Source organism: Haliotis cracherodii, unplaced genomic scaffold, assembly GCF_022045235.1.
Source record: "Haliotis cracherodii isolate W230 unplaced genomic scaffold, xgHalCrac1.p SCAF_13, whole genome shotgun sequence".
Lineage (NCBI taxonomy): Eukaryota > Metazoa > Mollusca > Gastropoda > Lepetellida > Haliotidae > Haliotis > Haliotis cracherodii.
In genome coordinates, this window is record NW_027266268.1 from 37,263,577 (window position 1) to 37,288,515 (window position 24,939).

Here is a 24,939-nt window from a genome sequence, read left to right on the forward strand (position 1 = left end):
AGCACAGATCCCCAACACCCCTCACTCACCTCCTTTACATGGATGACCTGGAACTTATTGCCAATGGAGGATCTACACTAAAAAACAGGTTATGCTTGTCGAGTCCTTTTCTAATGCTATCGGCATGTCCTTTTGACTCGACAAATGCAACATTCTTCATTTGAAACGTGGCAAGGTAGAAGAGGGAGGATAAGTCAGTTTACTTGGAGGAGGAGTTATTGACCATCTCGTGGGAGGTCAGGACTATACGTACTTAGGGATGCAGATTAGGGACAAACTCCAGAATGCCCATATCAAGGAAAACCTTCGGGCAGCGTATAAATATAGACTTAAGAAAATCTGGAGTTCAGAGCTGAACGCTCGCAATAAAGTCAAAGCAACAAATACTTATGCTGTGTCGTCCTTTCGTATTATGTTGGTGTTGTTGATTGGACCAAACAAGAAATTCAGGGTATTGACACCCTCACACGAAGAATCATGTCAGACAATAGATCCCACCAGACTCGCTCTTCCCTCAATCGCTTATATTTTACCAATCATTATGGGAGGACGTGGTTTGATTAACGTTGGGGCTCTTCATGATAGAATTGTTTTAGTGCACTTTTGCACACATTTATTTGTCTGATGATCATCTTGTGAAGCATGTCAAGACTCATGATGAAAACAAGGCATTCCACAGTTTTCTAAAACGAGTCAAGGATGTGGGACATAATCTCAATGTCAGTGTTGATTTTGTTGATGGTTCTGTACTGCTGGACGGTACAGAAATGAGTATCAACCAAGCGAAGTGCCATATCAAATCGGTCCGGACTCAAGGAGAGGCTTTCTGAACGACCACTGCATCGAGTTTATATGCAGTGTGTTGAGAGGGACAGCAACCCTGCAGCGTCCTTCGCTTGGATGAGGTCGTCTAGCCTGAAAAGTGAAACAGAAGGCTTTATGTTGGCTGCTTAGGACCAGTCACTTCCCACTCGAAACCGCCAATGTCTGATTTTGCATCAATATGTTAATATGAAAAGTAGATTATGTAATGAATATAATGAGACTCTCCAACACATTGTCAGCGGTTGCCCAGCTTTGACACAAACACAGTATCTTAAACGACATGATGGGGTGGCTCGATCATGTTATTACCATCTTCGCCATGCTTGTGGTTTTGACACAGAGGTCCATCCATGGTACGACCCGAAAAGTTCTGTGTACGCTTCCTGGGAGAAGTCCCATTCGCTGTCTGGGCTGCGTGTAGAGGGGGCAAGGGCCCTGAGCTGATGAAGTTTAATAGTGACAGGCGTCGCAAGTACGCGGTATGACGAGGGTCTTGTTGTACCCACATGACCTGTATAACTTCAGGAATGAGCACGTCTTTCTCTGCAGATAAGAGAACGAGTTTGTTTGTTTCAAACTTGCATGTTTTAGACATATGGTGAAATAATCATGTTGGGTCAGACTTAAGAAAGTTTTCACCCGTATTTGATTGATGCTTAAATGAAGCAACTAAGAATCGGCTATTCCATTGTGATGATACAGGTATCATAGTTGTGTTTGAGGTTTGCAGTGTTTCGGGGACTGTTTTCAGCCTACTAACTTTTTGATAACCTCTTATATCTTTTGGTCAAACCCAAGTGTACTGTTAAATTTCGTTGTCCCTTTACGTTAACAAAATCATCCCTTTGCGCTCCTTTTAGCCGTTCCTGTTGAATTGAAGACGACCGAAGTTCAAATGTACTGGTACAAGAAACAGACACGGTTATGTCAACAATTTGAACATGTCTTATTTCCATGTGACATGTCAAATAATGCCATATTTGAGGCCTGAGTGTTAACTGACGAAGATCTCTTCAAAAATCCCGCATCAGCACAGTTAACTTTTGACTTGACTCTTATCGATATGTCCATTCTCTTCTACTCTGTACTGGGTTCAAAAGCTCCATAAGTATCTGTATAAAGAGAGAGATATATTGCTGGGTCCAGTAAATGTACCACTAAATCCCTATAACGAAGGATTCAATGTAATCATTAGCACAAGCAAGGAAGGACCAGGTGGATTCTTGAAACCTCAAAGGCAGGACATTTTGTAATCTCAGGAAGGAACCAACTTCAATTCTGATTTTCCAACTTCGTACACAAGTGTCAAACGACAAACTTTAGGAAAAACGTCATACCTTGATCCACAGGGGATTGGTTAGTAATCGTGGTGACCATAGATAATGTCTGTTGATGTTTACTGAGAAAACAAAACAGTAAACTACGTTCATAACGACCATCCGTATAACGAACGGACGGATATTACGAACTGATTTAGGGCCAGTTTGCTGTATATGTGCTGTATATATGCTTATAATAAACTACGGTTATAACGAATTAAAATTAGTGGTCACTTTGAGTTCGTTGTAACCGTAGTTTACTGTATATTAAATGCTGGACTTCCTCGTTGATAAGATCTATGTAAAATGTAGGGATAAGGTAAGAAGTAGGCATCCCCACGTGCACTAACTGTTCTGCCCTTCTGGTCGATCTGTTTTCTTTATAGGGGGGCCTTCGGGTAGCCTAGTGGTTAAAGCGTTCGCTCGTCACGCCGAAGACCCGGGTTCGATTCCCGACATGGGTACAATGTGTGAAGCCCATTTCTGCTGTCCCCCGCCGTGATATTGCTGGAATATTGCTAAAGCGGCGTAAAACATGCTCGCTCGCTCGCTGTTTCTTTATAGGATTTCTGCTTGTATTGCAAAATCAAAACAAGGGAGATAGGCCAAGAAATTTAACTTAAGCTTCAGGTATAAAGATGATCTGATATCGTACAATAACCATCAAATAGCCAGTTCCCTTACTCTGATTTAGAAACTGAACTAGAATGGGTGAGACCAGTGACCGCCTCATCTGTTTCCTATCTAAAGATACACAATGACCGACCAAACTCCCCACAAGACTTTAAGACAAGAGGTATGCCTTCAACTTCCCAGCTCCATTCCGCCCAACACACAAACACACAAATCAATTTGTTGCCCCTAACACTTACAAAAAACATTATCCATCATGACCGACAATGGTGTATGAACCCGGTAAATGACATAATACAAGAGATCCAATGTGTTTCTTTCAAAGATAATGGGCTAGATTTATCCTCACCCGTAGTTGAATGTTACACTCGACTACCTCATCTGTATGGGAGTGTCAGGGTAACCCAAGTATCCCAACGTTAGTGGCGTCAGCAGCAGCTGGTTAAGTAACCTCTCTCTTTAAGCAGTGACACGTCAGAGGTTGTCTTTTCAAAAACTAGCAAGCACCTGGCGCATTTAATCATGTTAATCATGTTTTTAATAATGAAGTTATTTTGTCCCCGCTGTTCTTCACCTATGTAGTGGTGTCTCTCGTTCCCGCGGCAATGTTCATCACTACCTGCATGTCTGTATAGGTTGTGTGTCACGATGGGGAGGCTCCCAGGACGCGGATACAGGGGGGGGGTGGGGGGAGAGAGAGTGCGTCTGTGTGTTGTGGGAGGGAGGGGTGGTGGTGTCCAAAAGGTCAGGAACCCTCCCCCCTCGAACCCACCCATCACCACCCTTTGGAAACCCAAATGTAGTATGTTGTGTTGGCAGTAAAATTATCCGAGAGAAAGTTTTGTCTCCATTATATTTTGGACCCCTGTCTTGTAAAAATGCTAGATCCGCCCTTTCTAAGTCTCTTCAAACTGGGATTATGCATGACATGGCCAAGTGACAGAAGAACAGCATTATCAATCCTGTTGCAAAAATTGTTCACACTTTGAAAATAACGGATCGATAAAACTTCTGATTACCTGAACTAACTTCCTTGAGAGGTTTTGAGAAGTTGGAGTCCTAAGCAAGGATAATACATGTGGATGAACAACTTCTTTATTACAATTTATTACGTTTCGCTGTAGGTTCCAACATAGAAACATCACTTGCTTGATAACGGTGTTAGAACCTACACCGAAATGTCGCTCTTAATTGTATTAAAGAAGTTGTTCATCCACATATCTTATCCGTACTTACCTGAACTAGTTTGTCAGCTTGTCTGTGCATGTCAATGACCTTTCAAATTGAGCTGAGCACAACTTTGACCACCGTTGCTGTAACGGTTTATATACTGTGAAAATATGACATCGATGTTTAGTTTGTCTAAATAGAAAGGGTTTGATAAATGCAGAACTTATAATATTGCCATTAGAAAAGTTCTTTCTGTAGGATCCTTCTTTCCTGGAGACGCAATGTACCGTAAGTACCCAAAAAATAATCTTCCCGAGGCAAGAGCGTCCACTAGCCTTTTTATCAAAGTATTGTAGAAACAAGGCCTTGATATAGGCAAGAGGACGCGCGTGCCTCGGAAAGATGCAAAAAATGGGAACACCCTTTCTCTTCGTATTTGTGACGATATAAGATGAAAATGCTATTTCAACTATGACAATTCTTATATACCAGACAATATTTCATTTGTTTTGGACATTTACCAAGCTTAATCTATACCGTTAATTGATCACTTTGGTTTGAATATTTCAAGCAAACAATTTCAATTACAGAACAAATTATAAATCATGAAATGTGTTGCAAATGTACATGTTGTTATTTTTGTGGTTTCTGTGTTTATTTAGCGTGATGGCCATTTCTTTCATTTTTCCAGAAATGAATATTTTCATATCACAGAAAACAGAATAAATGAGTTTTTGAAAATACTTTACTTTTTATTCTCATAATTTCCATATTTCAAGGATGGTGGCCATATCTTCAGGATATGCTCCAGTTATGACGTCAGACTGGCCCAAACGACGACAAACTCGGGTTCGCTAACTTTTCCGTTATCTGGAAATACACAGCAATACTGTAGAAGAACTGTAGCCGATCACTACATGAATGCTAATCTTCCACGAAGAAATGTTGTAATGCTGCTGTGATTATTGATCCCGAATGCAGGAAACCCAACCTGTTCTGAGATAAAGGGATGGTCTCATGCGATGCCGCTCACTCACACACTCATGACTGAAATTCACTCACAAAAGCACACGTTGCCGATGTAGGTGAAGGTTAACTGGTTAACTGTCTATAGGTGTGATAATAACATGTACTGCTCGTATGGCGCATTCCACATGCGCCGTCAGTTTAAGGTTGGGCCGTCCGGGCCAGCGCACCTAGCGGGCTAGTGAAGGGAACATAAATTGAAAAGGATCGCCCATTTCACTCGGTGTGAGTGATTGGAGGATATTTTATGACGCATCACGTATCCATGTCAGGCCGCTGAACAGTGAGACGCAGGCACGGTGCTGTTCCCAAGACAACGTTCACACTGAGCGTTCAAAACAACCGACTAGATCTACTTATGCCCTAAACACAAGGGGATATCTCAGTGTATCGGGAACATTGTGAGCATTACGTGTAATATTTGCTGACTAAATGGCGTCATATAGTCAGAGGGGCGATTGGGTAGCCCAGTGGTTATAGCGTTCGCTCGTCACGTTGAAGACCCAGGTTCGATTTCCGACATGGGTACAATGTGTGAAACCCATTTCTGTTATACCCCGGGTGGGATATTTCTAAAAGCGGCGTAAAACCAAACTCATTCACTAACTCACTCACTCACTCACTCACTCACTCACTCACTCACTCACATAGTCAGCATTGGCTGAATGTGAGGGTTTGAGTGATAAAGTTTGAGATTAACGCGCTTTGAACTGTATTTCAGCAGTATCATGGCGTGTATACGGGCCATAGACGTTTACACTTTGGTAAATCATACGATCACTGATATGGTACTGACAATCCTAGAATTAAGAATCCCAATCACGCGAATTTGGGATTCGAACCAAAATCATAGGATCATGATACGCCTTCGTGAAGCACTAACTGCAGAACGAACTGCGGCGCCTTAGATGGGAGGCATTCCATGTCCCTGTGAGCGAGCAATAGCACAGCTCATGTTGCTGATATAAGGGTAACGCTATTTTTCAGGGCATTATCATTTGCAGAAGCCCGAGGTTTTCCATTAACTGCCCGACGAAGGAGGGCAGTTGAAAAGACCGAGGGCTTCTGCAAATGATAATGCCCTGAAAAAGAGCGTTACCGTTATTATAGCTAAAATGGATGGAATTTGTTATCAAATAAAAAGAAACAACAACCACGGTTTTGAAACATTTACTTCAATCAACACGAATGTCACTGACCACATTTTCAGATATGGAAACGTCATAGAACAAACCAGATGACGTCACTACAATTCGTGACGTCATGTTCTCTACCCTATGACGTCACCTAACAACGGGCTTGATAATGGCCCGTCGTCAAGCAATAAGAGGGCATTATCAAGTTACAGTGGCCCGCTCATTTCTGATAGCGTGCGGGTGGTTTAATGATAATTCTATCCATTTTAGCTATAACTGTAAATAACAGGGGCGGTCAGGTAGCCTAGTGGTTAAAGCTTTCGCTCGCCACGCCGAAGACCTGGGTTCGATTCCCGACATGGGTACAATGTGTGAAGCCCATTTCTGGTTTCCCCGCCGTGTTATTGCTGGAATATTGCTAGAGGCGGCGTAAAAAACATACTCAGTCAGTCAGTGTAAATAGTGTCAGAATCACACCAACCGGACACAATGAGCCCCACCCCATTTAACTTTGTTTGTTTGTTTGTTTGTTTGTTTGTTTGTTTGTGTGGGTTTTTTGTGTGTTCGTTTGTCTGTGTGTTTGTTGTTTGACGCCGCACTCAGCAGTAGGACAGCTCAATGACGGCGGTCTGTAAATAATCGAGGCTAGACCAGACAACCCTGTGATTGACATCATGAGCATTGACCTACGCAATTCGGATACAATGGCATGCATCAACAAAGTCAGCGAGCCTGACCACACGACCCCGTTAGTCGCCTTTAAAGACAAGCATAGTCGCCTCTTACGGCAAGCATGGGTTGCTGTAGACCTTTTCTACCCCGGATCTTTACGGGTTGGGGCAGCAAGAACAGTGTGACTTAAGTGTACTTAATTCGTCATAGCTTGGGGAGTTGGTATTCGTTGTGTGCCTCTATAACAGTTTATCATAATATCTACCGTCGAGGTCGAAGTAGCTGAAGACCCTGTCCATGTCGGGTGTTCGGGTGATGAAGCCGTTCTGGTCGGTGTCTGCGCGGTGGAAGAGGTAGACGGCGGCCAGGACGCTGCCGAGATTCCGACTCTGCCAGTGGGCAGTGAACTCCGCCTCCGCGATCGTCCCGTCACCTGGGGATAACAGTAACAGTAACAGTAACAATAACAGTAACAGTAACGTATCAAATGAGTACAGGTTATAATATAAGTGAGTGAGTGAGTTTTGTTTAACGTCGCTTTTAACAGTATTCCAGTTATATCACGGTGTGTCAGCTTAATGTGGGAGGAAAGCCCGATGTGATGCAGGTCTCAGACGTTTACCACTTCGGTGAAAACCCACGAAAACGGGTATGGTGCTGACAAACCTAGAACCGGGATTCGAACCCACAATCATAGGTTTCTGGCGTGCCCAAGGGACGCAACTCTGCACAGCACCTTAGACGACTGGGCCATCCGTGCCCCCGGTTATAATATAAGTGCAGTGAGTGAGTGAGTTGGATTTAACGCCGCTTTAAACAGAATTAAGTTATATCCCCGCGGGTGAGCTTGACATGGGATGAAAGTGCACTTTGGACCAACGATCCCAGGTATTAGGCTAGCATACCGAGGTTCATAACTGGATTCAAGCACCGGCAAGCAGATCTGTGCACGGCTATGGGAAGCAACTGCACATCGAATATCAATGAGCCACAAAACTTCACGCTCTTGATCGACCCGGATATGGACGTGATATTCTTGATCCGGATGTAGGTTTGTATCACTGAGTAAGAAGGATGCTGTAGGTTTGATATCACTTGTCTCCCCGTAACTAGACTTGATATTACTTGTCTCCCCGTAACTAGACTTGATATCACTTGCCTCGCCGGAACTAGACTTGATATTACTTGTCTCCCCGGAACTAGACTTGATATTACTTGTCTCCCCGGAACTAGACTTGATATTACTTGTCTCCCCGGAACTAGACTTGATATTACTTGTCTCCCCGAAACTAGACTTGATATCACTTGCCTCCCCGAAACTAGACTTGATATCACTTGCCTCCCCGAAACTAGACTTGATATCACTTGTCTCCCCAGAACTAGACTTGATATCACTTGTCTCCCCAGAACTAGACTCGTTATCACTTGTCTCCCCGAAACTAGACTTAATATCAATTGTCTCCCCGGAACTAGACTTGATATTACACAGCCAACCGGAAAAACGCTTGGTTATCAACAAGAAATATAGTACCTTTCATCTGGCATTAACACAGTATTTTGTCAAGATCACGTGAACCAATCAGATCCCACCATTCTGACATGGGAGTAAGATAATGTCTCCAGTGCTCACCGTTCCCATCAAATGCAGTAAATATGTCAGCGACTTCCAGCTTTGTGAGAAACCCATCTGCTGTCCTGTTCATTTCGGCAAGATGAAACAACTGCCTGGCCTGAGTAGGGTCGACGAGGGGGGGACGCTCGGGGTGGCCCATCACCCTGCCGGGGGACAACAACACCCACAGGCTCATTACAACATAATGACAAGCATTTAGGAAATAGTGTCCAATTCATACATAACATAATGGAAATAGGAACTAAAACCATTAAATGCCTCTACAGAACGTGTTTACTTGAAATACATCACGGATTTGTAGCCACAACGCTCACCCATTATCGCTAATTTTTAAGCAACGAATCAAGGAACGGTTTGGTTGCAGCGAGAGTGACGTCATCGACGTCTTAGGCCAATGATTGCCGCGTTTACTTTGTACAAACGACAATGGTCTCATTGGGTCCGTCTTGTGGCTGCATGTTCTACACATTGCTTCCCTAAATGTGTAGATCGATGCTCATGATGTTAATCACTGGATTGTCTGGTGCAGACTCGGAATATTGGAATATTGCTGAGTACGACAAACAAACACCACCGACATATTGCATTAATTTCAGGCAATGGTAGGGTTCGTACAAAGAGTGAGTGAGTGAGTATGGTTTTACGCCGCTTTTAGCAATATTCCAGCAATATCACGGCGGGGGACACCAGGAATGGTCGTACAAAGAAGCATAGTGAAGTTGACTTAGGTGAAACGGGTTTTAACGTTGCATGGATTTCTAAGTACACTGATTCCGAGCCGACCAACTCTTGTTTTATCTGCTTAATGCCGAGCGCCATCTTGTAACGTCTCTTTGACATGACGTGCCCGGGTATCGAACCACCGACCTGTCGCACTCCTGGTAAATATAACAATATAAGGCCATACAGGAAGTCTGCTCACCCCAACGTCAAAGCTGAGATGACAACTATACTCAATATCCCGGATAGACTAATCTGAAAGTAGAATGTCATGAATTAAGGTCATAAATATGAGATGGAGTTTTCGGCCCGTGAAGATCCGGGGTAGAGTAAGTCTTCAACAACCCAGGCATGCCCTAAAAGGCGACTATGCTTGTCGTAAGAGGCGACTATGCTTGTCGTAAGAGGCTACTATGCTTGTCGTTAGAGGCGACTATGCTTGTCGTATGAGGCGACTAACGGGATCGGGTGGTCAGGCTCGCTGGCTTGGTTGATACATTTCATGGTATCCCAAATGCGTGGATCGTTGGTCATGATGTCAATCACTGGATTGTCTGAATCTAGACTCGATTATTTACAGACCGCCGTCATATAGCTGGAATAGTGCGGTACAAGTACAACAAGTACCATATTTTAATGTGTTTTGGTATGACCTGCCAGGGATCGAACCACCGAACTTGCGCTCTCCTGGTAGACGCTCTATCCACTAGACCACAGAACCGGTCCCGTAAACACAAGAGATAAACTCATCTCTCGTATTTACATTGTAAGTGTGTGTGTCTGTCTGTGTCTGTCTGTATGTGTGCGCGTGTGCGTGTATGTGTGCGAAACGAACGTGACTGTTATTATTTTAATTTAGCACTTCATCCTTTATGCGATGAAGCAGTGTGCTGTCTTCCCTTGTGTAAGATCTCAACAACCTTGCAAACCAAAGTACTGAAATGAACCTGATTGTGCTTATTTCTTTAGTGGACGTTTACTGTATTTGATAGCTGAATATGACCAGCGCACCTGTCAGTTTCACATGCCTACTAGAACTTCTGATAACCTGGAATCTACAAACTGAGATAGTCATATCCACACGTGGAATACACCAACATCTCGTCTATCCGAACCCCATTAATCCGAATTAGCGGGGTTTCGTTGTATGTCACAACTATTCGATTCAAAAGCTTTGTATTATTTGGTTGACTTCTAGATATTCGAACGAAATGGCTTATCTTTTTATTCGTGAGGTATATACTCACCGCCAAAAGAAATGTGAATACCATACATGTTGGTTAATATATAAAGACTTACTCATATTGAAGAGATGTTACATGTGCATTGGTTCGATGCTGATGAACGCATCACATGTGACGTTATAGATCCATGACACGAGATCACCATTTGCCTCGTGCAGGATTAGATTTGGTTTGGAAATCACGTACATCATATCGCGATAAGAATAAAGGCACTCTGTGGTAACACATGACTGATTGTTAGTTATATCATTAATTGGTACACATCTCTTCATAACGTACATATTTCTCTACATGTTTCCGTGGTCCGCGTTTCTTTTGGCGGTGAGTGTATTTGTTGACAAACCTTACAGACTGGCATCCTTGTGTGCCTAGCAAGGTGTACGGACCTGGGTACGGCCCGGCTGGGTATATAATAGTTTACACTTGACAAAAAGATACTGACTTTATTTCTTGTGTACAAATAAACTTCATACGGAATGATTTTCTAATTTCTAAACAAATAGCAAATTGTTTTCAGCTTTATTGTAACACACATCACACATCTCTTAGTGAATGTATTTGTACTTACAGATGTATAAGTAAACTGTTTTATTCCAACTGAGGTTATAAATTCTATAAAGAAAATGTCCACTTACCATGCTGTCGGCGATGTCAATCTGTTATCAGTGTCACGTGACCACTTCCACAAATAGCAGGGTCGCTGCTCCTTTACATCTGTCGATGTATTCATACCTACCAGAATATCACGAACAACGCAATGCCATGTTCAGTCATTTGTTGACAATAAAACACGAATCCATATGTGTGTGTGTGTGTGTGTGTGTCTCTGTGTGTGTATGTGTGTGAGTGTGTATAAGTATTCGTATGCGGAATATATAAATCTATGTGTGTATATGTAAGTGTGCGTGCGTGAGTGTGTGGGTGTATTTGTGCGTGTGTTTATGTGTGTGTGTGTACGCGTGTATGCGTACATGTGTGTGTGCGTGCGTGCGCGCGTCCGTGTATGTGTGCGAAACAAACGTGACCTATTATTTTAATTTAGCACTTCAGCCTTTATGCGATGAAGCAGTGTGCTGTCTTCCCCTGTGTAAGATCTCAAGAACCTTGCAAACCAAAGTACTGGAATGAACCTGTCCAATCTGGGAAGTTAGTGATTGTGCTTATTTCTTCAGTTGACGTTTAATGTATTTGATGGCTGAATGTGACACAAATAGCAGGGTCGCTGCTCCTTCAGATCTGTAGATGTATTCATACTTACTAGAATATCACGAACAACGCAATGCCATGTTCACGTTACACACAACCAAATGTTTTCCCATAGACTTCTATAGTAACGTTATATTTTTTCAAGCATTCAACAGCTATAACCTGTACGTGTGTGCACAGTTTGGCCTTAGAGCAGCAATAAAAACATAAAAAATGACTAGCTTAGCCAGCGCCTTTTCCGAGTACCGGAAGCTAAACACACCACCCCTAGTTTTGCACCAAATGTCACCTACTTGAAAATAGCTGTGGTCACATTCAGCATCAGTCATCATGTTGCAAAAGACAGTACTAAATATAGAAAAACATGGTCAGTTTTAATAACTGGATGGATGTACATTTGAAAGACATAAAAACCTTGCAGAATATCCTCCAATCACAGCCTGCAGATATCTCTCGATCTGTACTGAAGGCACCCTACGAAAACCGCACTGTCCAAACTGGTTCTGATTTGGTGTAGTAGAAACTTCAGCCATTCCTTGACGATAAAACACGAATCTCCTGCAATTGTCTAGTTTGAATCCATATACCTCAGTATGAGAACCAGTAGCTGTGATTGTGGAGAGACATAAGACCCCAGGGGATTCCGGGTTAGAATTGATCCCCAGCAACCTATGCTGGTCTGAAGAGGCAGCCAAATGGATCGGGTGATCAGATTCGGTGACTTGGTTGAAAGCATTTCCTGGTACCCCCGACGGCGTAGATCGTTGCTCACAATATAGATCACTGGATTGTCTGGTCCAAATTTCATTATTTACAGGCCTACGTTATATGGCTGGAATATTGCTGAGTGTGGCGTTAAACAAGGAACACAGAGAGATAGTCATGAGAATTTCGTAATGCATGCTGGGTTTATGTTTCTTCTAAGAGCATACTGTAAGACTTTAAAAGTTTGAAAGCCTCAGTCGAAATAACACATTCACTCATCCTTTCCTGCTTGGAGTGAGGTGTATAAACGTACATGTAATAACTGGTCATTTATTATAAGGGGGATGGAGAGTTGGATTAGACTGAATTATAACCTGCTTACCACCACCCCCCTCCCCCAATATTTTAGTTCACCTTCCCAGATTCTTGTAATATATTTTCATGCCCTTCACCCATAACATATGACCAGTCCGACCATAATGTTGAAATGTATAACTTTTTCATTTGAGAAAACATAGAGCTGTGTCATTTTGTCATGGCAATTTTGGCGACCCCCTTCTTTTGCCGTGTTATTTGTTCATGACCCCCGAACACCATAATCCCGACTCCCACCCTCAAACCCACCCCCACAATGATGTCTCCCTTCCCTCGTGACATGGGTGGAGCTCACACGAGACAATAATGTCTCCCTGACCTCGTGACATAAGTACAGTCTCCCACTAGACAATGATGTCTCCCTGACTAATGGCATGAGTAGAGCTCACGCTAGACAATGATGTCTCCCTACCTAATGGCATGAGTAGAGCTCACACTAGACAATGATGTCTCCCTACCTAATGGCATGGGTAGAGCTCACACTAGACAACAATGTCTCCCTACCTAATGGCATGGGTAGGGGTCACACTAGACAATGATGTCTCCCTACCTAATGGCATGAGTAGAGCTCACATTAGACAATGATGTCTCCCTACCTAATGGCATGAGTAGAGCTCACACTAGACAATGATGTCTCCCTACCTAATGGCATGGGTAGAGGTCACACTAGACAATAATGTCTCCCTACCTAATGGCATGAGTAGAGCTCACACTAGACAATGATGTCTCCATACCTAATGGCATGAGTAGAGGTCACACTAGACAATGATGTCTCCCTACCTAATGGCATGGGTAGAGCTCATACTAGACAATGATGTCTCCCTGCCTCATGGCATGGGTAGAGATCACACTAGACAATCATGTCTCCCTACTAATGGCAAGGGTAGAGCTCACACTAGACAATGGTGTCTCCCTACCTAATGGCATGGGTAGAGCTCACACTAGACAATGATGTCTCCCTACCTAATGGCATGGGTAGAGCTCACACTAGACAATGATGTTTCCCTGCCTAATGGCATGGGTTGAGCTCACACTAGACAATAATGTCTCCCTACCTAATGGCATGAGTAGAGGTCACATTAGACAATGATGTCTCCCTGCCTAATGGCATGAGTAGAGCTCACATTAGACAATGATGTCTCCCTACCTAATGGCATGAGTAGAGCTCACATTAGACAATGACGTCTCTCTACCTAATGACATGGGTAGAGCTCACACTAGACAATGATGTCTCCCTACCTAATGGCATGGGTAGAGCTCTCACTAGACAATGATGTCTCCCTACCTAATGGCAAGGGTAGAGCTCATATTAGACAATGATGTCTCCCTACCTAATGGCATGGGTAGAGCTCTCACTAGACAATGATGTCTCCCTACCTAATGACAAGGGTAGAGCTCACATTAGACAATAATGTCTCCCTACCTAATGGCATAGGTAGAGCTAACACTAGACAACGATGTCTCCCGACCCAGATGACTGACTTCGCAGGGGCTTGTAATATAGAAGAGATACTGCCGATTCATTTGTCCAACCCCCGTCACCTTCTCACTCACTCACTCATCAACTCAGGGGCCAGTCCCGATATTCAATACTGGTATACCACTACATGACTAAATACTGAGTCGTTCCATTGATATAGGATCGTTCGCATCGATTAAACAAATATTGAAAAAATTCATTTAGAGACAAAAAACGTTTATTAAATGTACAATATACAACTGTGTTATCAGGGGACATAACTCCTACTTTCCTATTTGGACTGGGATGAGCGTGAGGTCTCCCCACTGTGTCAGGAACTCATTCACGTCAACGAAACCGTCACCTGAAATAGATATAGTTTGATTGTGAGACACTACAACACGGCAACGACATTGGGTGACTCACTCACTCACTCACTCACTCACTCACTCACTCACACACTCACTCACTCATTCACTCACTCACTCATACGCTCACTCACTCACTCACTCACTCACTCACTCATGTCAACGGAGTCATCACCTGAAATATACATGCTTATATTTCGTTTCTATAACGTTTAATTTCACAGATAATATTGTTGCAATGTTAAAATCACATCCAACATTAGTTTAACATTAACAATAACACCGTGTAGGGCACCTAATAAATACGATACACAGAAACTAGTATATCACATTGTGCACCTAATACTAGTACATACAATCCTAAGAAACAATCATTGTATAAGGTACAATGATTAGGCATACGTACAAACATGAGTGATCTCAACCGACACAGACACACATAAGGTGCAGGGGTCTCAACATACACAGACACACATAAGGTACAGGGGTCTCAAAATACACAGACACGAAAAGGTACCGGGGTCTCAACATACACAGACACACATAAGGTACAGGGACCGCAACCTACACAGACACACATAAGGCACAGGGACCTCAACAGACACAGACACACATAAGGTACAGGGACCTCAACAGACACAGACACACATAAGGTACAGGGACCTCAACAGACACAGACACACATAAGGTACAGGGGTCTAAACAGACACAGACACACATAAGGTACAGGGGTCTCAACATACACAGACACACATAAGGTACAGGGGTCTCAACAGACACAGACACACATAAGGTACAGGGGTCTCAACAGACACAGACACACATAAGGTACAGGGACCTCAACAGACACAGACACACATAAGGTACAGGGACCTCAACAGACACAGACACACATAAGGTACAGGGGTCTAAACAGACACAGACACACATAAGGTACAGGGGTCTCAACATACACAGACACACATAAGGTACAGGGGTCTCAACAGACACAGACACACATAAGGTACAGGGGTCTCAACAGACACAGACACACATAAGGTACAGGGGGCTCAACAGACACATATGAAGTACAGCGGTCTCAAGATAGACACACATAAGGTGCAGGGACCTCAACATAGACACACATCAGGTATGGTGCAGTGATTTTATCACAGACACTGGGTCACCGCAAACCAAACAAAGTTAAAGGTACAGGGACTAAATCAAATCGGAATCCATTCTACGCGCGTGCATCTATTGCACGTGTTTCAGGATCGTCACTGTATGTTTAAAACTGAACAACATTAAAAAAGCAAAACTCACTGTCCATGTCGAAATACTGGAAGATGAAAGGTAAATCAGCCTTGGTAATTTTGCCATCGTCATTTGCATCAGCTGCATCGAAGAGGGCGGTCGCCTCTGCCGTTGCTCCCAGCTTATACTTGGTAACCCAGTCAATCTCGAACTCCAACTTTGTGATCTCCGTGTCATCTACAACAGACGGGAGGATATCCACCCACATGTGTGTCAGCTAGTACTATCGTCTACAACAGACGGGAGGACATCACCCACATGTGTGTCAGATAGTACTATCGTCTACAACAGACGGGAGGACATCACCCACATGTGTGTCAGCTAGTACTATCATCTACACCTGACGGGAGGATATCCACCCACATGTGTGTCAGCTAGTACTATCATCTACAACAGACGGGAGGACATCACCCACATGTGTGTCAGCTAGTACTATCATCTACAACAGACGGGAGGATATCCACCCACATGTGTGTCAGCTAGTACTATCATCTACACCTGACGGGAGGATATCCACCCACATGTCTGTCAACTAGTACTATCATCTACAACAGACAGGATGACATCCACATCATGTGTGTCAGCTAGTACTATCATCTACAACAGACGGGGGGACATCACCCACATGTGTGTCAGCTAGTACTATCTATCATCTACAACTGACGGGAAGACATCATCCACATGTGTGTCAGCTAGTACTATCTATCATCTACAACAGACGGGATGACATCCACATCATGTGGGTCAGCTAGTACTATCCTCTACAACAGACGGGATGACATCCACATCATGTGGGTCAGCTAGTACAATCGTCTACAACAGACAGGATGACATCCACATCATGTGGGTCAGCTAGTACAATCGTCTACAACAGACAGGATGACATCCACATCATGTGGGTCAGCTAGTACTATCCTCTACAACAGACAGGATGACATCCACATCATGTGGGTCAGCTAGTACAATCGTCTACAACAGACAGGATGACATCCACATCATGTGGGTCAGCTAGTACTATCCTCTACAACAGACAGGATGACATCGATGTGTGTGATAGTGTACAACATGACGATGTGTGTGGTAGTATACAACATGACGATGTGTGTGGTAGTAAACAACATGACGATGTGTGTGGTAGTGTACAACATGACGATGTGTGTGGTAGTGTACAACATGGCGATGTGTGTAGTAGTGTACAACATGACGATGTGTGTGGTAGTGTACAACATGACGATGTGTGTGGTAGTATACAATATGACGATGTGTGTGGTAGTGTACAACATGACGATGTGTGTGGTAGTATACAATATGACGATGTGTGTGGTAGTATACAATATGACGATGTGTGTGGTAGTGTACAACATGGCGATGTGTGTAGTAGTGTACAACATGACGATGTGTGTGGTAGTGTACAACATGACGATGTGTGTGGTAGTATACAATATGACGATGTGTGTGGTAGTGTACAACATGACGATGTGTGTGGTAGTATACAATATGATGATGTGTGTGGTAGTGTACAATATGACGATGTGTGTGGTAGTATACAACATGACGATGTGTGTGGTAGTGTACAACATGACGATGTGTGTGGTAGTGTACAATATGACGATGTGTGTGGTAGTATACAATATGACGATGTGTGTGGTAGTGTACAACATGACGATGTGTGTGGTAGTGTACAACATGACGATGTGTGTGGTAGTGTACAACATGACGATGTGTGTGGTAGTATACAACATGACGATGTGTGTGGTAGTGTACAACATGACGATGTGTGTGGTAGTGTACAACATGACGATGTGTGTGGTAGTAAACAACCTGACGATGTGTGTGGTAGTGTACAATATGACGATGTGTGTGGTAGTATACAACATGACGATGTGTGTGGTAGTGTACAATATGACGATGTGTGTGGTAGTGTACAATATGACGATGTGTGTGGTAGTGTACAACATGACGATGTGTGTGGTAGTGTACAACATGACGATGTGTTTGGTAGTATACAACATGACGATGTGTGTGGTAGTGTACAACCTGACGATGTGTGTGGTAGTATACAACATGACGATGTGTGTGGTAGTATACAACATGACGATGTGTGTAGTAGTATACAACATGACGATGTGTGTGGTAGTGTACAACATGACGATGTGTGTGGTAGTGTACAACATGACGATGTGTGTGGTAGTATACAATATGACGATGTGTGTGGTAGTATACAACATGACGATGTGTGTGTAGTGTACAACATGACGATGTGTGTGATAGTGTTCAACATGACGATGTGTGTTGTAGTGTACAACATGACGATGTGTGTCATAGTGTTCAACATGACGATGTGTGTGGTAGTGTACAAGCTGACGATGGGTTTGGTAGTATACAACATGACGATGTGTGTAGTAGTATACAACATGACGATGTGTGTGGTAGTATACAACATGACGATGTGTGTGGTAGTATACAACATGACGATGTGTGTGGTAGTATACAACATGACGATGTGTGTAGTAGTATACAATATGACGATGTGTGTGGTAGTATACAACATGACGATGTGTGTAGTAGTATACAACATGACGATGTGTGTGGTAGTGTACAACATGACGATGTGTGTGGTAGTGTACAACATGACGATGTGTGTGGTAGTATACAACATGACGATGTGTGTGGTAGTGTACAACATGACGATGTGTGTGGTAGTGTACAACATGACGATATGTGTGGTAGTATACAACATGACGATGTGTGTGGTAGTGTACAACATGACGATGTGTGTGGTAGTGTACAACATGACGATGTGTGTGGTAGTATATAATTTACAACCTAGTTGTCAACAACAAGATCGTGTGCTTACTGTTGGCGTCAAAGAAGAGGAAGATGGCTTCCAATTCAGCGGGGGTAAGTTTGCCGTCCTTGTCCTGGTCGACGGCGTTGAACAATACCACCTCCTTCTGGGGCTCAGAGTTGCAGGACACCAAACTGAAGAACAGAACCCAGTACCAGCATCAGTGATGTGTAAAGACAGATCAACAAGGACAGTTCCATCCTTTATCTGTTGACATGAAGCCGGTTGAATTACTATTGTAAATATCTTGATTCCAAAATATATTCTATACTGTGCTACTGACACAAAGTTAATACCTACCCGATTCTTTCATATTACAGTAAACTACTGTTATAACGAACCTAAAGGGACCACTGATTTTTGTTCGGTATAACCGTAGTTTGTAATAAGCATATATACAGCAAATATACAGCAAATGTCCAGGACCAAAAGACAGTACGTTATATCCGTCAGTTCGTAAAAAGCATGTTCGTTATAAACGTAGTTTACAGTACTATGGTTAATCTGTGATCGTCTTAACTTTGTTTTGGAAGTATATACTTTTACGTTTGAAGACCTACCCAAGAAGGACGAACGACGTCACAGCTGTCACTAGGAACTTCATGATTGTTGGCTGCAAAAAGACAGATCGATTATTGAGTTGACTGAACTAACAATAATCAATTTAGACTATGTAATGTATACGTTGGTCATGATTGGAAAGCTGTGTCCGACGATTGGCCTTTTCAGTAACACTCATACTCTTCCATTTCGCCACGGGAAGCATTTCCAATGCCATTACATTCTTCCTGATACGGGGGCACGGGTGACCCAGTCGTCGAAGGCGCCGCAATTCGCTTTGCAGAGTTGCGTCCCTTAGGCACGCCAGAAACCTATGATTGTGGGTTCGAATCCCTGTTCGCCCCGATTATGTGTTTTAGGTTTGTCAGCACCATACCCGTGCTTGTGGGTTTCCCCAGAAGTGGTAAACGTCTGAAATCTGCATCACTTCGGATTTTCCTCCAACATTAAGCTGACACGCCCTGATATAACAGGAATACTGTTAAAAGCGGAGTTAAACCCAACTCACTCACTTACTCACTCACTCACTCACTCACTCACTCACTTACTCTTCCTGGCACCACGAGTCCTAACTAGCATTCTATTTCTAGCATGACATGATATTTATTTTGGATAAATACGATAATCCAAACCGTAAAATTTGATATCAAGATCCGATGAATATGCAAATGAGGAACTACTTTTTATAAGCTGCATGCATCGATACACTTGCTCAGTACAATGTTGCCTAACGCCACGCAGTAGGTGTACATGAGCATTGTATTTATACGGTATTTTTAAAGTTCTTTCAGCGAGTGAATATTGTCTTGAACATTGATTATTATAAGAATGACATTATACGGTAAAGATATTATTACCCTCGTGTGTTTCCGCATCGTTAATATCAAAGGCTGGCATGATGTATTATTATGCCTCAAAGGGAGATTGACCAATCAGAGAGCAGAACTACTGACCCCACAATACCCCATATACCGTCAAAAAAAATCCAAGATGGTTGATACTGACCTTATATGAGACCGTATACCGTTAGTAACAGCCATCTTGAACTTTGCAACACCCACCTGACATATTTCACATGGAAATGCTGGTACCGAAATTCGTTATTTGACTTTTTTTGTGTTTTAATATCATTAATTGCGATGTGCAAGGACATTAATCTGTTTTTAGATCACATTCGTGACTTTGTTGATAAAGATTATAGTTTATTCAATTAACATCAATAAATGTTGTCAAAAAAAAAAAATTATAGTTAAAACTCTGCTAACCTAATATGACACCGTATGCGGCAACTAAAGACACCATTTCTAATAATATGTGCTTCCAAAAAACTATCTTCACTAATACGGAAAGACACTCATGTTAATAATCTCTCTATATTTCATCCTCTTTGTTGAACGCGACCGCATGTCCCCATACCCTACCCCCTGCTTGGTCCGTTACACTATGATAATGACGATGAACGTATCATCGCGGAGTAAAATATTAATTTGAGAGTACTTCTTTCTCGAACCCAGTCGCTAGGAGATTTCAACTACTTATTTACGTATTAAATGTTAATGGTTCAGGCAATATAAGTTTGTTTGTTCGTTGTTTAACGCCGCACTCAGCAATATTACAGCTATATGACGGAGGTCTGAAAATAATCGAGTCTGTACCAGACAATCCAGTGACTGACATCATGAGTATCAATCCACGCCATTGGGATACGATGACATGCATCAACCAAGTCAGCGAGCCTGACCATTCGATGCTGTTAGTCGCCTCTTAGGACAAGAATAGTCGCTTTCTACGGCAGCATGGGTTGCTGAGGACCTTTTCTACCCCAGATCTTCACGAGTCTGGCTATATAAATGGGTGTGGCAGTATGACAAAAACCTAAAACTACTTGGAGAGCGTAGCCTTTGTTATTCTCTGTCGTTGGCAGTTCATATTTTCTTAAATTCAACAACATAAACACACAGCGATACACTGCTAGATGATGGTTATGTCCCCCATTCAGTATCATGATGTAAATATACGCCAAACATCCTCTTCATAATTTATAGATTATGTAAATTGAGTTCATTTGTGAGAATATGAGAATATACAAACTTCAAACTACTATTCGTACTATACGCTACCACATTCTCTTTTACACATCTTAGTTCTAATTTATATAGACCGCCTCCGTGGTCTAGTGGTGGAGCGTCAGCCCGGAGAGCGGAAGGACCGGGGTTCGATCCCCGGCCGCGTCATACCAAAAGACGTTAAAAGATGGTACTTGTTGTTACCCTGTCTGGCGCTCGGCAAAAAGGGGCTAAAACAAGGACTAGTCGGCTCGGAGAGTGTATACTGTGTCTAAGTTTGGTATTCATGTTAAACAGCGGCATGGTATCTCAGTGGGCTAGTCCTATAAATCGGCATCAGTCCGGACTAGTACAAGCAGCCACTCAAACACACACACGTACATGCACGTTACTATATAAGTGCAATAATCTTGGACGCGACGTTAAATCCCATTTATTTAAATACCTCTAATTTATAGGTATTGGATATTTTTTTGAAAACATGGGTTTATCTCCAGAGTATAATCCTTAAGTTCTTTATATGCTTTTTACCAAGGCTATGATCGGTTGGTTGGTTTGTTGTTTAACGCAGCACTCAGCAATATTCCAGCTATATGACGGCGGTCTGTAAATAATCAAGTCTGGACCAGACAACCCAGTGATTAATATCATGAGCATCGATCCACGCAATTGGGATACGATGACATGCATCAACCAAGTCAGCGAGCCTGACCACCCGATACGGTTAGTCGCCTTTTACGACAAGCATAGTCATCTGTTACGGCAAGCATGGGTTGCTGAAGACCTATTCTACCCCGGAATGTTCACGGGTACAAAGGCTATGAGGTCATACAGAGAGTGTCATGCCCTACCGAGGCTAGCAGGCCCTATGTACGGTACCATGCCCTACCTCTGCTATTCGGTCCCAGCATGATGCCCGACCTAGTTTATCAGGCCCGATATAGAATACCATACCCCAGGTTATCACGTCCAATATATAAAGAGTCTTTCACATCCAAGGTTATCAGGTACCATTTCCTACCTAGGCTATGCTGGCTCATTTAGTGTGACAACCTAGCTTATCACGTTCTACATATAGTGAGTGAGTCAGTGAGCTCGGTTTTACGCCGATTTGAGCAAAATTCCATCAATATCACGACGGGTACCATTAATATCATTGCACCAATGTCGGGAATCGAACCCGGGTCTTCGGCGTGACGAGCGAACGCTTTGACCACTAGGCTACCCGACCGATATGTACATATAGAGTACTATGCATTTAACCAGCGTAACAGGTATCAGTGACAAGTTATACCTAAGTTATCAAGTTGTATACGGTGCCCTACTTTGGGTATTACACTGTAGGTCCTATATAAGTACCACGTCCTCTGAAGAACACAATCCAATATCCAGCGTAATCTGTCGTATTCTTTATATTTCAACAAATCCGATTAACAGCATCTGGCAAAATGTTTTTTAAAGCTTTTATATTTCCCATTTCCCATTTCTGTATATATATAAACAAAACATGATCATTTTAAATCCGTCTACCGGGCAAATTGATACTTGTGTACTGACCGCGAGCCGAACAGTCCTAATGTATCCCCTTAGTGCTTGAACGACAGGCTGGAAACAACATGTGCGATCTTTTAACGTCTTTTGGTATGACGCGAAGGTGGTTCGAAACCCGACCTTCGCTCTCTTGGCAGACGCTCTGTCCACTAGACCACGGAGTTGGTCAAATACGAAACAGTAGGTCTTGTGTTCATTATGAGTTAATCAATCTGGCCTCACAAACAAAATGCAATCGGTAACAATTCTAGTTCACAATCAGCAGGGGGCACGGGTGGCCCAGTCGTCTAAGGCGCCGCGATTCGCTTTGCAGAGTTGCGTCCCTTGGGCACGCCAGAAACCTATGATTGTGGGTTCGAATCCCGGTTCGCCCCAATTATGTTTCTAGGTTTGTCAGCACCATACCCGTGCTCGTGGGTTTCACCGAAGTGGTAAACGTCTTAGACCTGCATCACTTCGGACTTTCCTCCCACATTAAGCTGACACGCCGCGATATAACAGGAATACTGTTAAAAGCGGAGTTAAACCCAACTCATTCACTCACTCACTCACAATCAGCAAATCCTGAGAGTTAAGGGACGCAACTCTACACGGCGAGTTACAGCGTCTTGGCCATGCAGCCCTCCCATGTCCCCGACAAATAGAAACATGATTTAGGATATGCTGTAAGAGTAAAGTCCATATGGTTTTATCAGAATACGCTTGTCGTTCAGGATAAATATGATTAGCACCTCGTTTTGTACTTACTCAGAAACAGAGTGAGGTAGTTCTATGTTAAAAGAAGATAAGCCTACAATTCATAGGGAAAACGGATCCGGTCTTATTCAGTAATGCTAAGTATACGGTAGAACTCCTCAGCCATACTTACCTTGAACACAGACGCGGGTAAACTGTCTCTCAGTAGCCCTTGCCACAGTTCAAATAACACCTGCCGTGACTGCCCCGGTTGTATGGAGACCAGCCGTGTCAAAAATATGCTGATTACAAAAAAAATTACAATTTTTTTTTTAAGTTTCAAAGTGCACTGGCTTATCTGCACGCTAAGGAGTTTGGCAGTTGTTGCCTTCCGTACACCCAGATAGTGCCGACTTCGTGCACGTGAGAACACTGGAGGAAAGTTTTGGGATTATTTTTTTTATTTTGCTCTACACGCATGTAGTACGAAGGGATTCTTAACAGGACATATATTGAAACAAATATATCATAAGAAACATATTTCTATTAATTATAGAAATATAGAATATATTTCTATCAAAACATATAATATTTATAGAATATTTTTTTGTATTAAGTATGATTTATGAACATTTAGAGAGGTGTTAATGATAACATTATCATTGGCGAGTTGCCATTGATGGTAAATTTAGGTAGAAGATGCGGTATAGAGTACTGTAATAGGCAGTGCAGATATTGTAATTTACAGGAAATTGAAGATGAGTTTCATTTTATGCTTGTCTGCCTATGTTACAGATATTTAAGAAATAAGTATTTACCTATTTATTACTCTTCCAATCCTACCTTATTTAAATATAATACTCTATTATCTTGTAACCGCACTAGTATTGTAACTAATTGTGTTAAGTATATACTGGAAGCACTTGCAATCCGAAATACTGTCACTTAATACCCTCTGTCATCTTCCTCATACTGTATTTTTCAATGAGTATTTGTACGTGGGCCTATGGCCTTTATACTGAAATAAAGAATTGAATGATAACATTGTGTTGCTGAAATCAAATTATTTCAAAACAATCCCAAAAGAGATTCTTCTTTCAGCCTTTAGGCTTAGTTTCAATGCCTTCGCCAAGACAAACATCAAAAACCACACATACATGAGTGATAATATATCTCGGCGTTGTATGAATTAGAGTATGACCAGACTGTGGTAGTCGCTATCGGGGTACAATGACACACAATCAGCCAGTCACACCTTGTCACAGACAACAGTTCCGTCAGCTGTGTTAGATCCACGGGACCCTATCTAAAGACTTGTCCTAAGATGGTTGTTTTCTTTCGGAGTCAGCAAAATGGCGGTTTTCTGTTATCGAGTAATTGAAGTGTTGTGATGTGTGAAATGGGGTTTAACGTCGCGTCCAAGATAATTGCACTTATATAGCGACATGCATGCA

General features: G+C 42.6%; 2 protein-coding genes across 2 annotated transcripts; both read right to left on the reverse strand.

The window, feature by feature from the left end:
* Positions 1 to 4,678: 4,678 nt before the first annotated feature.
* On the reverse strand, positions 4,679 to 11,069 carry LOC139459297 (uncharacterized). The gene is made up of 5 exons (XM_071240751.1): positions 11,014 to 11,069; positions 9,337 to 9,389; positions 8,412 to 8,557; positions 7,047 to 7,214; positions 4,679 to 4,817 (listed from the first exon to the last, which is right to left on the reverse strand). Exons 1-5 carry the CDS (start codon positions 11,014 to 11,016, stop codon positions 4,759 to 4,761), a joined length of 429 nt encoding a protein of 142 aa, XP_071096852.1. The 5' UTR covers positions 11,017 to 11,069; the 3' UTR covers positions 4,679 to 4,758.
* A 3,274-nt stretch (positions 11,070 to 14,343) lies between these two features.
* Positions 14,344 to 23,751, reverse strand: LOC139459298 (insoluble matrix shell protein 5-like). Its single transcript, XM_071240752.1, has 5 exons — positions 23,679 to 23,751; positions 19,193 to 19,245; positions 18,642 to 18,766; positions 15,794 to 15,961; positions 14,344 to 14,487 (listed from the first exon to the last, which is right to left on the reverse strand). Exons 2-5 carry the CDS (start codon positions 19,234 to 19,236, stop codon positions 14,408 to 14,410), a joined length of 417 nt encoding a protein of 138 aa, XP_071096853.1. The 5' UTR covers positions 19,237 to 19,245; positions 23,679 to 23,751; the 3' UTR covers positions 14,344 to 14,407.
* Positions 23,752 to 24,939: the final 1,188 nt, after the last annotated feature.

Bases quoted from the DNA above. Each gene is read 5' to 3' on its own strand.
- LOC139459297 (XM_071240751.1), bottom strand. The intron at 7,215-8,411 runs GTGAGCACTGGA...TGTTATCCCCAG, and splicing joins TACTGCATTTGATGGGAACG to GTGACGGGACGATCGCGGAG. The intron at 4,818-7,046 runs GTAGATATTATG...GTGTATTTCCAG, and splicing joins CAGCTACTTCGACCTCGACG to ATAACGGAAAAGTTAGCGAA.
- LOC139459298 (XM_071240752.1), bottom strand. From the start codon at position 19,236: ATGAAGTTCCTAGTGACAGCTGTGACGTCGTTCGTCCTTCTTGG. The intron at 18,767-19,192 runs GTAGGTCTTCAA...TCTGTTCTTCAG, and splicing joins ACGTCGTTCGTCCTTCTTGG to TTTGGTGTCCTGCAACTCTG. The intron at 14,488-15,793 runs GTGAGTTTTGCT...TATCTATTTCAG, and splicing joins CCAGTATTTCGACATGGACA to GTGACGGTTTCGTTGACGTG.